Genomic DNA, 15,598 nt, shown 5'->3' with positions numbered 1-15,598 from the left:
AGTTTTGGGAGTGTTTAGAGAGCAGTTTGAATGAAATCTGATATGTAACAATGTTGTTTTTATAGTGTTGTCGGTCTCAAACGCGTTTTTTCAGCTTTTGCAACAACGATAAACAAATCACAAGTTCAATCGTTAATTATCTGGATTGAATTCAGATAATTCATGTTTTTATCATGATCAATTATACGTTGTATACTCTCGTGTAAGAAAACCAAGTGATTTGTTTACCTATGCGCCAGATGAAATCACCAAAAACATCTTATATTCCAGAGCATTGCAATGATCTTGAAGGTAAATAATTTATTAAATATGAATTGATATTGTACAGAAAACAGAAAAAAATGAATTATTCCACACAGTTCCATTCATGTCTTTTAAATTGAATAAATGAATTGATATTGAACTTCCAATGTGTTTATTTAATTCATATACACATATACTCAAATTTAGCAATTGCGAAGCACTGCCGGGTCCGCTAGTTGTATATAAAATAGCTAATAATGTTTGGGACGAATTTGATATACATGAAGGTCATATCCATATTGGCATTTGTTTGGTGCAGATTTGCATATAAATTAAATATATATAAATAAATTATTTATGATCAAATTATTGAACTGATTGAAATAAAATATTTGAGTCCTGATACAACAAATACAAAAACGTAACACGAAATTCACAAAAAATTTCGACGCACACCTGTTTTTAGGATAAGCGTAAAACGATAATAAAACATGAGCCTTTAGAACATTTTGTTTCGTTCAACGAACGATTTCTGTGAATTTTGGTCATAGTAGACACACCAATAAACATTCTATTTATAAATATTTTTCGAAGGCGTAAAAGCATTTTTTTGTTGAAAAGAAGTGTCTTATTAACTCGCATTTTAAAGCGCATATAGGACCATGGATTTTGGAGCGGCACTAGTCACTCGATTATATTAATAAAAAAAACGATGTGTGGCTTTAGTATACAAATTGTTTTATTCTAAGATTTTTTAAATTTCATTCGAAATAGTATAAGCTAATATTTTACAAATATTCGTATAATTTAATAATCGAATATTTGATTGAGAACCCTTTTTTTTAGTAAATTTTACATTTATAACAAATTTGCTTTTATATTTAAAAGAGAAATATTATCTTAGACTTATTTTAATAATAAACCAGATTTAATCTGATGCATAATAAAATATAACAATTTTCATAAGGTATTGTAAATATATTTATTATACTCTCCGTTGATTTGTCAACGTGTACGATAGATACTACATATATCTTAAACTAGTTTACAACATGAAATAAACCTCAGTGTCGGAAAGGTGAGAGAGAATTCCCCTGAGGGTATTTATTTATATATAAAAGTGAAATGGGTTCTAGTTATTTATTAATGTTTTATAATGAGCATACGCTGGAGGGTAATAATTTCGAAAGTTTCTTTATACAGTCTATAAACTATGTATATTAAAATATGTTTTAGGATCATAATGAATTTATCACTATTACCTACATATGTATATGATAAACATGCTGATAAAATCAAAGTATTGGTATTAAACTCATTTATCACTATAAGATGCTTTATTAATTGATGAGTTGAGATTAATTGTTTAGTATTCATCAAATTTTCTGATATCACAATTGTATGTAGGTACATTATTTAGTGATAAATTGTGGCTTTAACTCATGTGTTATGTTTTGATTGATGGAATCTATGCCAAAATATTCAGTATATAATTTTTCATTTCGACTATAATTTTTTTATGGATTACCAGATACATTTTTTTGGTAATGTAAAATTGAATCATCGATTTTCAATTCATAAGAAATGAGTTACACTATTATAACGTAGTATACGTTAGGTAGCAGAAGAGTATAGTCATTAAATTTACCTGTCGAGTGCGATGGCGACCAGGTGTAAAATTGACGCTGTGCAGCATAGTACATCGCTAGAGGTCCACATGTCGCAAAGCTCTGGCCCTAGGGTCCACCGCTGGGCTACCTCGTACACGGCACCTAACGGCATCACCAGACAGGCCACGAGAAGGTCGGCCACAGCCAGTGACAGGATCAGGTGGTTGGCTACGTTCTGCAGATGTCGCTCGAGCAAGATGGCTGCTATCACAAAAACGTTTCCTGAAAAAATAATTAATAATTTATATACTATTATATAACATAGATAATTAATTAATGCACAAAAAAATTTAGATAAATAATATTTTTTTAGAGGAATTTTATTTTTTATTCTATTATGTGCTATATGTTTGTGAGCATTTAAATTATTTATATGATTACAGCTAATAATAACATAAAACTAGTTATTTAATAATATTTTAAGAGATTTAATTGTATCAGATAAGCACAATAAGTAGAAAATTAAGGTTATGCATCTTTACGTAATGGGATTATTCTGAGAAAAATTGGTTATTATAATATATTTGTAAAATAAAAAATCTGTCAGTCGAATAAATCAGACTTACAAGAGATTAGAAGTTATGGTATCAACAGGGTCATAAAATTCGATGCAAAAGCAGTTTTGCGTTTCAGAAGCAACATATGATATATATTACACTACGTTAGGTTATGAGAACTATGGTTAAAGAAAGATGATAAAAAACGACGTCATTGGGGGAGGGGCAAGGGGGGGGGGTATTTTGCCACTTTAAAATTTGGCCAGAAAAATGCATGTCATTTAATGACATACTATACAAATATTAAAAAAATGACCACGGACTTTTACTCCTAGAAAAACCTAAACTAACATCACTGATTCTTAATAAAAAAATTCTCGGTTTATCCCTCAAAGAAAATCTAAAAAAAACAGTTTTGAATCTATCCCGAAAATATTTTTTAAATATGTAATTTCAGTGAAATCATATCGGAATACATTTTCACCGGTAGATATATATAGGTGTCCCAAAATTAACGCAAGATTTGAATTAAATAGAAAACACATTTTTTAGTCTTGAGATTGTTATTTTTTTTTTAAATATAAAGTACATAAGATAGGATTATTAATGATTATTATTTATTTTTACTAACACTAAACTCTCAGCTGTCAACATTTACTGCTCTAATGACGGCAAATTCAAATCTTGCATTAATTTTGGGACACCATTTATTTTCTAAATAGCAAATAATGTCAAACTAAATTTGTCAATAATAAAAAGCTTGATTTCACAAAAGGGTTTTCGATCGATTGGCAAATATTTAGATTAGAAAGTACATATACATATTGTAAATATTTATAAATTTGCTGTATTTTGCTTTGACAGATATATAAGCTAGAAAGTATATATACATATTGCTATATATATATATATGTAAATATACGTACTATATTATTTATATAGTACTTATTAAAAAAATATTTTTTTAATATATCTTGATAACATGTAAGTTTTTTTAGCTAAATTAGAAACACTAGAATTATGTATTATATATTAAAAAAAATATTAATAACACGTTCTCGAAATTAAAAATATTCCATTAGATATTTCATCGTTCTGTTTTTGAAATAAATTAAACTTTTAATAATTTAACCACTTATCTCATTCCTATGATATTGCATGAAGTGGAGCGCTTCAAACTAGCTCTCGTATCCGTATAAATAAAGTTTTAATTTACCTCAAAACACAATTGGTCGATCGCGTGTGTGGGGTAAATAATAAACGTTTTAAATTAATTTTATATTTTTTTCTCTCATATTTACGGAATGATTCGGTTTCGAGAATATAACTCAATTAAACTCTGGAGCAAATAGAGAGGATTTTTAATATAAAACAACCCTTTACGCCACGTCAATCTGGCCCTTTTGCATTAGCCGATCGCTTTTCATTGTGCGAGCCGAATGGGAAAGCTTTATCATTTAAATTCGACCAGTGTTTTAATTAATCGAATGTAAATTGGATATTTTATATATCATGATCGAGCATGTGGTTATATTGTACAATATAAAATAAAGAACCGATAAGGTAAGTTAATTAAATATTTTATAATGAATTCTAAATTAACTATAGTTTCGTATCGGTTTATTTTAATCTTTGAAATAACTATTCTACCAGAATGAATTGAGATAAGTTATTCAAACACGACTTTCTTTCTCTCGTGCATTTTAAATAAAAACGTTTTAACTATTTCAATTCCACTACACAACTTTAATGTTTCGTTTTTTATTTGGTTTTTGTCCACGTTCCACTTTAGAATTGCACATAAATGAGACAAAGTTTCGTTGCGATGCAAGCAAAAGCGGTTCTTGGTAAAACATGTAGTTTTTGAAAGTCAAAATAATTATGGGTTCCATGAATAGAATACAACATTAACATTAAACATCTACGTAGTATAGTATATGTGTAAAATATTATTTTTAATTTAATATATGTAGTTTAAAATAAACTTATTTAATATAGAAAAATATTAGTAAATTTGCATAATTCACATAAATATTTATTATTTTTTTTTTATATTTTGACATTGTAAAATTAGACACACAAACAGTTGATTATAAGTCACTTTATCTGTCTGTATATTTTAATTTAAAAATTCTTATTTATTATTAAAACGTACATTGAAAATTTTAATATTATATATAAGAAGGTAACTTTAAAAATGTTTTGTATAGTGCTATAGCAGAAATATGCATCTTGATTTTATGTATTTTTTACTATAACTTAATACTCTTTATGAAGCTGTTCTATCAATTCCTAATAGTACTTTTGTTTAGTTCTTGTTTCACAATGTTCCAAACATTTTAAAATTAGACATATATAGAAAATACTTATTTTCTCTTGCAAAAATATACCTCGTTATTCACAATTCCGAGTTCATACTCCTCCGACATAAATGCTAGAAATAAATGAAAGATGTAGAAAGTTTTACTGTCGGTAATATGTAGTGAGTGTGAAACTTTCCTTCAACTCTTCTTCGTACAAAATTTGATATTGATAACTTGAAAGAGTTATCCGTTTGAGAATTACAAATTAGGTAATTAAAATATGAATATGCATATATTTTAATGCACCTCTGTTAACTTTAAATATCTTATTCTAATCATCTTGAATTAGGTTTTTAGTGTTTTTATTAAACTTCAAATACGAAAAGGTACAAGATCATTTAGAAAAATATTTGAGAAATAATTCTTATGGGTTTTATAAAATATACTACTTGGTGAATTAACTTGTTATTACATACTTTTTGATCGGGCTTTAAGTCAGAATTAAAATCAGCTGTTATTGAATTAATTCAGAATTTTTTTTATTATTTTTTTGTATATTATATATTTGATACACGTACATAGAGATCGGATCCATATTGGCGATTGTTTTGTGTAAATTTGCATATAAATTAAATAACTAGAAATAAATTAACCGCTATGAAATTAATAAACTCATTAAAATAAAATTGAGTTTTGAGACAACAAATATAAAAACTTTTGCGACGCACACCTGTTTTTGTTTCGTTCAACAAACTATTTCTGTGAATTTCGGTCATAGTAGAAACAACCGACAAATATTTTATATACAAATGTGTTTCAAAGGCGTAAAACATTTGTTTTTGAGAAGAAGCATTTCGAAATAAAAGACATAAAAGACATGGATTTTAAAGCGGTATTAGTGACTCGGGTATATTGAGAAAAAAAATGATTACCTGTGTTGGTCAAGATAAAAAATTTTTTCATCCAAAAAAAGAAAATTGAATTTCATTCGGGATAGAATGAGCAAATATTTTACGAATATTCGATCAATTATTCGAATTTTAATATATTAAAAATCGGGAGAATAATTCGAATAATTGTATATTCAAAATTAAGCTCTAAAAATAATGTTTAATACACTTTTTCATACTAATTATAAAAAATGCATATTAGCCTTAAAATACTAAAAAATAAAAAACATTCATTTTCATACCGAAAAATGTTTTGTTTCATTCGACGAATGAATTCTGTGAATTTCGGTCATAGTAGATACGGCGATAAACTTCGGACTTCGGAAAATTTTTCGGACGGATGCGAGAAAGCATTTTTTTTGCTTAGAAGAATCGTCTCATTGTCTCGTATTTCGAAATAAAATAAAAGTGCATTAAGGACATAAATGTTGAGGCTTTAAAATATTAAAAATTAAAGAACTTAAACAAAAAAATAATATAAAAATAAAATTTTGTGTATCGGTGACTACGATAAAAATAACCTTTAATTTGAATACAAGCAAATAATGCCAATGCACCTATCAATGCACTGAATTTTTTTTTTTTTTTTTTATTTCCTATATTTTTCTTTTTCTTTAGCTTAATTTGTAAAAAGTTTTTTTGTTTTTTCAATTGTAAACATTATAATAGATGTAAACTGGTAACATGTGTACTAAATATAATTGGTATGTTTATAAAATTATTTATATTATTAAAATAAACGTATTTATAAAAAATACAAGAAAAATATTTATTTACAAAACAGTGCATTGCGAAACATTAAATCAGCGATTTTATATTGTGAAAGGTTATATTATAGGTATTATATTATTTATAATTAGCACTAAAAAAAATTATCGCAAATAAACAGTTTCAAGACGATACAAAAAGTCTTACTCTAATCTAACCTAACTAAAATCTTTATAAAAAAATGGAAATCTTAAATTATGTAAGCTCAAAGTAAAAAGAAGAATTGCAATGACCTAAACTAAATAATGTTTTAAAGAAGTGTTAAAAACACAAAAAATCATATTGTAAGGGGTTAAAAAGGCAGAAGATCAAAGATGTATTAAAAATACTATGTGCGCAAATGTATTTGCCTAGCAGTTCTCAGTAATTTTGTTATGTATCAGAGAAATAACGCAGCATGTCAGCTTCATATTTATTATAGGGATGGCTGGCGAAGTGAAAATAAAAATAGGTATTGCACACACGAATTTTTTCTTACTATTTGTACATTTTCATTTGTACTCAAATGCTTCACTTAACATAGATGTTAAATATTAGCAACAATTATATTTAAATAAAAAACGTATATTTAAACAAATTGCGCTAAATGAATATTTATTTTAATTATTTTAAATTTTATCATCTAGTTGAGCTATCGTTTTTAAAGATTAATTATCTCGTTTTTATCTGATATTTCTTACAAGTATTTATATTATTTTTAATAAAAAGTTAAATATACGTTCATTGCCTACCGATATTGATTTCGTAATTGTATATGCGTAATTTAATAATATACATATATACCTAATTTAAATAATTTTATTCGTGATTGCTTCAGACCGAAAATTACTGGAATTCTGACCTTAAATATGTATTGAAATACATACCTTTATATTTATATTAATACGCTTTATATTTGTTTTTAGATATTTAATAATAAACCTTTCATATTTTCAGACCAAGTTTTATTAAATATTAACAACTGCTTAAAAATATAAACAATAGTCTCAGTTACACAGTCTAGCGTTTATCGTTTAGCCTCATAGCGTATGAATTTTTAAAATTCATCAAATGGAGTGGAATCAAAAGTCTTATTTTATTTCTCGATAAGGGTGCGGTGGCAAATTATTGACCACTTGAGGGCTCTTGAACCGTAGAGTACCTCAACCAAAAATGGACTACGTTTTTATTTGATCTGAGAATATTAAATTAAGGAACGAACTTACATGTAAATTATATGAAACGCTTACAATTAACAAGCGTATCGCATGATATATTTTCCAAGAAAATAATAATTAGGCTTTCGACATTGTTCATCATAAGTGTAACTCAATACGAACGCCTTTACACTGGGGGTCATTAGTGATTTATAAATTCACTACCGATTGCTCCACGAATAAAGTAACTCGAGACTCGGTGGTTTGAGGTAATGCGAAACTCTAGTCAAGTATAACGAGAATAAAAACGCGTTTAAAACATATGTGAAATTATAATTAATGATTGTTATATGGTTAAGTATAACAATAATATCCTTACTGATATTAAAAATAAAGTGAGTAGCAATAAATTTTAATATTATACACCTGTCAATAAAATAATAAATTCTGAAAACGATGATGAATATGCTTGTATATTTTTATAAAAGTTAATTTTATCGTACAAAACATATTGTGCAAACACGTTTTATATGAGCATGTATAGCCTTTTATTGATTCTGCAAATGACTATTAAATTTCGCAGTAAAGCACTTTTCGATAATTGAGATACGTTTTCCATTACGGTTAAACAAAAGGACATTCATCGTTAGAAGTGACGAAATTGTAATTACACATCTTCGAATCAAATGTCACATCCTTGAACTCAAATTTGAATGTTGCAGGAACTCTTGTTAATAATTATACATTTGTAAGCTCATATTACAGTTGTGGAGTTTAATATAAAACTTGAATAAAGATAATTTATAAGTTTCCTGAGATATTTGTAATTCTAATGTAATCAAAATAATTCCAAAGTTTACACATTTATTAAAGAGTACATCACTGCTCGATCTCTTATTTAAATCATACGAACAGTCACCGTGTGGTTTTTTAATTTCAGAAGTGCTTTAATGAAAAGAACCACAATTTATGTACGTGAACATGTTTGATTCGCATTTACTATACATACATATTTTAAGGTTTCTGGAAAAATAAAAAACGTCTAGCTGTTTAGCATATGATCAGACATTCTTATAAGAAAAATAACAGACAACAACATAGTCAGTTTTTGCCCTAAATCGTCGCATTGGCCCGAAGATTGAGAGTAGGAAAGAGACAAGTAGCTACCAAATTTAAAAAAATAGTATATAAGCGCGAACATAGCGTACCCACAACACTTCCTTTCGAAGCACACTTCAATTAGGATCTTCCATCTAAAAGTTCCATAAGTATATGTTATATTATTTAAATAAAAATATTTGTTTAAAATTATGCAAAAAAATCTATTTTTTTTGTTTATAAATATAGTATTCATAGTGAAATATCCAGAAATAAATAATAATATGCACGAAAAAAAGTATATATTAAATTTGCGAATATACATATATTATTTTTTGCTTGCATAGAGTTAAAAAAATAATTATTAATAATGGACAAAAATAAATTTATTGCCAAGAAAAATATATTTGGATTATTATTTCATAAATAGCTAAAATTAAGAGGAAATATTTACATATCATTATAATACAAAAATATCTTTAAAAAAATTATAAAAATATTAAAATTATCAAAAAATACCACGAAAACTTAAAGGACATTAAAATAAAAAATGTATGTATTGCAGTAGATGTATTTAAAAAAAATATATATTTTGAAGAGATTAATACATCAAACATCGAATTTTTGTACAAAAAATATTTGCAACGCTAAAAATACGTTATAAAAAAATATAAATTAAAATTTTATTTTTATTGCTATAGATATCTGTAATATATGTATTTATGTGTTTAAAATGTATATATATATATATTTATTTGACCTATTGTTGATATTTTTATGGCATGTAAAAAATTAAATCAGACTATGTTTCTTTTACTTTGACTTGACAATTCACAAAAAATAATTATAATACAAGAAAGAATATTTTCCAAACGTTATTATTCTAATAAAATTTGTAGAAATGCTTTGTTTCAGATTGTTTCAATAGATTTAATAATTGTATTGTTATACTTCTGTTATAGCAAGATGCGAATATCGCAATCATCTATTTAAGCTGATCCAACAGATTTATACCATACGATACCATAAAGCAGCCATATAAAGGGCGTGCTTGTAATTTTGCTGATTTTGCATAAAATTTCGCAGAAAAACACTCGAGCTGTCCGAAAACAAACACAAGGATTTCTCAAACCAAAGCTCTAATAACACATGTTTTTCCTGGAATTTTTTTATACTGCGAATTCGAGCGCGTAACTGTATCTGGTTGTTGAGCAATTGGTTCGGTGGGATTCGGTCAAGGTGTTGTTTTGTTTTGTTCGCGATTTTGGAATTGTGGCGGAAAACTCGTTTTCCCGAAGGAGAAAATTCGTCAAAAGCTCAAACGGCGGCGATCTGAGCCGCTGAAACAACAAAGTTGCGGGGGTGAATTCCTGGCTTGGAGGAGATGGAAAACCGTCTGATGTCTGGCCGTGGGGAATGGGGGTTGAAACAACAATTTTCTTTGCTCGAAAACGCGCTGTCATTCGGTGGCGTAGATTTTCGCGCAATAGTCCGTAAAAAAAAAAAGATAATTAAAAGTAATAAAATTAAAGAGGCGTAATTTATGTCAAAATATAATAAAGAAGACGTTTTAAAACGAAAGCGATAAACAACGTCCTTCAAATTGATAAACTAATTATGATATCTTATTTTATTTTACGGATATTGTATTTTTTTGGCACATAACATAAATTCTTTCGCTATCTAAAAATAAATAAAAATATGTATCACGTGAACAAAGGCGAATGTATATATTTTAAAAGAAAAATATGCTTAAGTAACTAATGAGTTTTTAGTATAAATTTCTAAAACCTAATATATAAATTCAAGAGCATTACAACATAAAATTTAAGGCGAGTTTTTAATCAAAATAGAGTTAAGAATTTTAGATAAGGAAAGAATTACAGATGTTCGAACCAGATGGATCACTTACATATAATATGGATCACTTGCTTAAAGCATTATTAATGATTAGGCCTACGTCTATGGAAACTGAATGTGTATTTTCTGCGGCAAGGATATTTATAACAAAAATAGAATAAGGTCTCAGATACTTGATATATGTACGATACCTGTTACAAAATTTTTTTTTTATTATTTTTAAAATGATTTACGGCTGTACATATATAAATATATTGGATATATTTTAATATATCTTCTAAATATAAATAAATATTTATAAAATACATTTTCGTTTTTTTTCAAATCTATTTTTATTTGTACAAATAAATTAAGATTAAAAATAAATACTTAAATTACATAAAAATTTATTTAATCTGTGATTTATGTAATATATAAAACTCTCAAATCCCATGAATTAAAAGGTACATTGAAACAAAGCCAAAAATCAAAATGCATTGTTAGTTATCTGTATATTGATAGTGCAATAGTAAACTTTAATCTTAAATATTATTTGCATATAATACTTAGCATGTATTATAAAACTAATATCGTATCATTTAAAATCATGTAACTCAAAAGGCAACCTAACTGACATTAATTTATAACTGTTCTAACATATCATATAATAGGTAAGCGCGTATGGTGAGATACGGCGTGTGGATCGCACGTCTTTATCTTTCACTCAATCTCGTCACTTAACACGCGAGCGAGCGAAAGGGAAAAGTATCTCACGTACGCGCCTGATAATAAGATCGGAATAGATCTAGACTATTAATCCAGAGATCGAAGGTTCGAGCCATGGCAGCAGACTCTAATATTTATCTATAAAACTGACATCTATTGAATATAAATTAAAATACACATAATTTTTTTTATAAATTTTTATATATGTCACTGATTTAAAATCTGAGAAGTCTGATGGTTGATATTTACTCGTAAGTTTTGGCTATACAGTTGGTAGAGATTCAGCTCGTTATAACGCATAGGGTTCACGCCTGTTATTTAACAAATTAAAAAAAATAGTGATATAATATTAGCATAAACAGAGCCAATATAACTTTTTTTGTTATGATTTACCAAAACCGTGTTTATTTATTATTATATTTAATTATAAACATATATATTTGTTGTGAATTTCCCGTTGATGTTAGCCCAATGCGTTATTATGAATAAATAAATACCAAGAAACTACTGAAACGTCAGACTAAAATCAGTGCCTCGTTTTTTATCATAATCTTTACTATAATCACAGTTTGCAATCAATATATGTCACTAAGTACGACTATATTATTAGTAAAATATAGGAAAATCTAAGCTATGATGATCGATTTACGTTTAAAAATCAATTGTATTTTATTTAAAAAAATCCTATTCAAAATTCTACAGATTGATAAGAAAGCATGAGTATTATATTGTTGTATTTTATATTAATAAGCACTACATAATTATATTTAGATTTACTAATAATTTATTTATGCTATAAATATCATATTTTTAAATGAATTATTTCATAAAAGATGAGAAAAAAATTAGAAAAGTATATCCGCCCGAGACCGTAATAACTATTTTGATATAATCGAATTTTTCAAGTAAAATAATATTTGCTATGCATTTATTCATATGGAATGGAGAAGTTAGCGGGCGGTGAGAGTTTAATCTTTCCCTTTGTTATATAAGTTGAAGTAATGCTACAGAGCAGGCACTTCTGACATCAAACTTTGCTTTAGTTCAGACTAGGGATTACAAAAATACCGGTATTACCGAAAAAAAAATTCACCGACGCTATTACTGGTTTATTCATACAAATAATTTAAATTAAATATTAATTATATAATTGTAGTATAATTATTAGTTTAATGTATATTTAATAAGTCACTTAAATGCTTAATAAATAGCTTTCGTAATCAATAAATTTAATAAATTTTATAAAATATACACAATACAAATATTTATAAAAAATGTTTTAATAATCAATAAATTTTAATAATAGTAAGAAGGTTAAAAAATATTTAACGCATTAATTAAAGCGAAATAAGAAAGGGATATTTGTAGAATTTCAATTGGATTCTGTGAAAAAAGTTAACTTGTTAACTTGTAAATCAATTTATGTATTCAGAAATAGTATCGGGGATATTTTCAACATACATTATTTTTATATTTAACATTTTTAATTAATGATAGATAAATATATAATGGTAGAATAAATTGTTAAAATAAAAATTAAAAAACGGTAAAGAGTACATTGATATTCAATCAAACTTGACATGCTTTTTTATCTCGGATCCTGAACCCTTTTTTTTGGATGTACATGTACATGGACATCACCTCTCAATTAAAAGTAAGTCATTTGCATTATTTGGCAACCATGCAAGATAAGCATTTTTAAGCGTGATTATGTAAAGAATACAATGATTTCGAGCTTTTTAAATCCCAAATGCTTTTTTTGATATATTATATATATATGCTAATGAAATCTATAGTCTTAAAATATAACACTAATATATGTTACTACTTCTGTGCAATGAAGCCATTGTTATATATTTTATAAATGACCACGCACATAAATTTTCAACATCAAACTGAAGTTTTATACAATACTCAATGAAAGCAATTTTAAGGAATGCTCATCGACGAAAAGTATGAATTTGTAATTACGCATAATTTTATTATTTTAGATAATATATATAATTAATAATAATGCCAGGATTAAAACCTTCCTTAAAGGAATTTCCAATGTGATAATGAATTCAGTCCACTTTCCAATATTTAACAAATTCACAATTTAAATCATTTCATAGAGTAACCAAAAACTATTATTTTTTAATAAAGATATAACAAACTTTTTCAAAAGCCTTTTCATAATCAGCGTAAATGACATCTACTCTTCTATCGAGATTTTTCAGTTATAAAATTGAAGAAACAGATTTGTTGCTACTGATCTCGATACACAAAAATCTCGCTGTAAATCAATCAAGTACCATTTGATGTGGTTTATACTTTGAAGCATATTTATGAAGTATGATTTCGAATACTTTGACTGATGCTATTAAGATCGACATTGGCCTGAAATAATTGGCCCACCTTTTGCCTAAATACCATATTCTATCTTAATAGAAAATTACTATGACTTTTTATCGCTAAAAGACTTGCTTATAAACTTACTGATTGGAAAATGTTAAGAATATAATTATAATCTAATCCCTGATTTAAGATATAGCACACAAGCACATGTTTTAATCGAAATAACTATCGCAAATAGATGGAAAAATATGGATTCTTATGAATTAAAAGCTAGAAAAAAATTCTTGAATACTCGTCAGAGCAATTAGTACCATTTTTTTAAATCTAATGAGCAATCTCAAAAATTCTAGAATACAAAGAAAATTTTATTATTCACTGCAACTAAATAGAGCACATAAAAAAATATATTACCTTTGTAATATATTTTTCCTAGCCTTTGCCAGGAAATATAAATACTCCCTTATTCCTTAAAAATGTCTCATTAATATTATGACTTTCATAACAATATATTGTTTATTTAATCTTATGTATATATTTATATTATAGGTGATATTACCCTATACTAAATATTTTCTCATATAAAATAATATTTTTACGAAATAGATAAGACTCATATATTTTAATAATGGGTAATAAAAGGGTTGCAGTAAAAAAGATAAATGCCAAATTTAGAATAAATTTCTATCAATCCCCCATAGAGTCGTTTCTTTATATTACGTATTCCGGTCAAGATGTAGATATTTTATGTAAATTTTAAAATGTTTCTCTTGAAAAACTTTTAATTTTGTGTTAGAACGGTCTTTTTCCAAACCGACGATAGAATATTTTAATATCTGTGTTTTATTTATTATTCCGCTTCAATGTATTCAAATAATAATCTAGCATACAATATAAGCTTTAATAATCTACCATATAATTTAGTGAAGAATTTTGGAATTTGGTTACACATGCATCTTGCACACGCGATCCGATAGGAATTTGCATACATATAGTATATGTGAATGTGAATTCCTATTGCATATGATGTAAATCGTCTACATTGTTAGCTCTGTGGTTTGGTTTTGACGTAAATTCAGTTAAAGGTCAAAAGGAATCCTAATAATTATTTACAATAAATGTTAATTCAATATTAATATTTATTATCATAGTTATAAAGATGTATTTAAAAAGTATTTTTTATAAAAAAGGTTGAACCTTATTTTCACTTTTATTTATTTAATGGATAAACTGGAGTTTCACTGGCATTTAATTTGTGCTTAACTAAGCATACAGAAATAATATGTTTTTTTATGTATGGATTTAATATAATATTTAATATGTATTGTTGCTTGTTTAATATGTTAAAAACTAATGAATTTCATAGAAGATTCAATCGTGTAATTCTTAAAATAGTGGATGATTAGAGCGAAAGTGCTGAAAGGGCATGCGGATTTTCAAGTTAATTAAGACCGTTAAAATTAAACGCATGACTGCCCAAGCAATTTGCTAATTGCACAATTATATCACTGGATAATTGAATGATTAACCATTTTATTACGTACATGTTTTGATAAAACTGTAGCTGCACAATTTGTTATAATGAAAGGTTATTCAAAACGAACATTTAAACAAACTTAAAAGTGTTGAAAGTAACACACAGTATTTTCACAACAATAAATAAATAATTTTAATAATATTTATTAATCAATCCGTAGAAAAAACTTTTTTGTTTGGTAATTATACAAAGCGCGTAATACTATTGTTCTTCTACCCTTCAGCTACCAATCGCCGAAGTGTCTATCTATCGAATATTTATATTTAAAAGCGTGAACACATTTTATGGTGTGTTTAAAAAGCGATGCAATTGACTGGCAAACATCCTCAGCTGTTTCGAAAACTCGAGACGACACAGATCAGGGAGTCACAGCAGCACTAGACACGTTAACGAATTGTCCAGCATCGCGACATATCCCAGCTGCTTCGCGAAATCAAAATCGACAATAATACAACTCGACTCTCCAGTGAATAATTTCAACTTCACCACCTGATGTT

General features: G+C 26.8%; 1 protein-coding gene across 1 annotated transcript in view; it reads right to left on the bottom strand.

Annotated features, from left to right (window-relative positions):
* The window catches only part of LOC148226687 (5-hydroxytryptamine receptor-like), a 198,177-nt gene that overhangs the window by 12,099 nt on the left and 170,480 nt on the right, over positions 1-15,598 (bottom strand). Inside the window, exon 3 of the mRNA XM_088203462.1 lies at positions 1,892-2,135. Within this exon, the coding sequence (XP_088059588.1) occupies positions 1,892-2,135 (244 nt within the window). The remainder of the gene's footprint in view (positions 1-1,891; positions 2,136-15,598) is intronic.

Source organism: Plectrocnemia conspersa, unplaced genomic scaffold (genome assembly GCF_051122295.1).
Source record: "Plectrocnemia conspersa isolate PC_06_02 unplaced genomic scaffold, ASM5112229v1 ptg000014l, whole genome shotgun sequence".
NCBI classification, from domain to species: domain Eukaryota; kingdom Metazoa; phylum Arthropoda; class Insecta; order Trichoptera; family Polycentropodidae; genus Plectrocnemia; species Plectrocnemia conspersa.
Note: the sequence above shows the minus strand (reverse complement) of the source record. Positions and strands in the feature narration are given on the sequence as shown.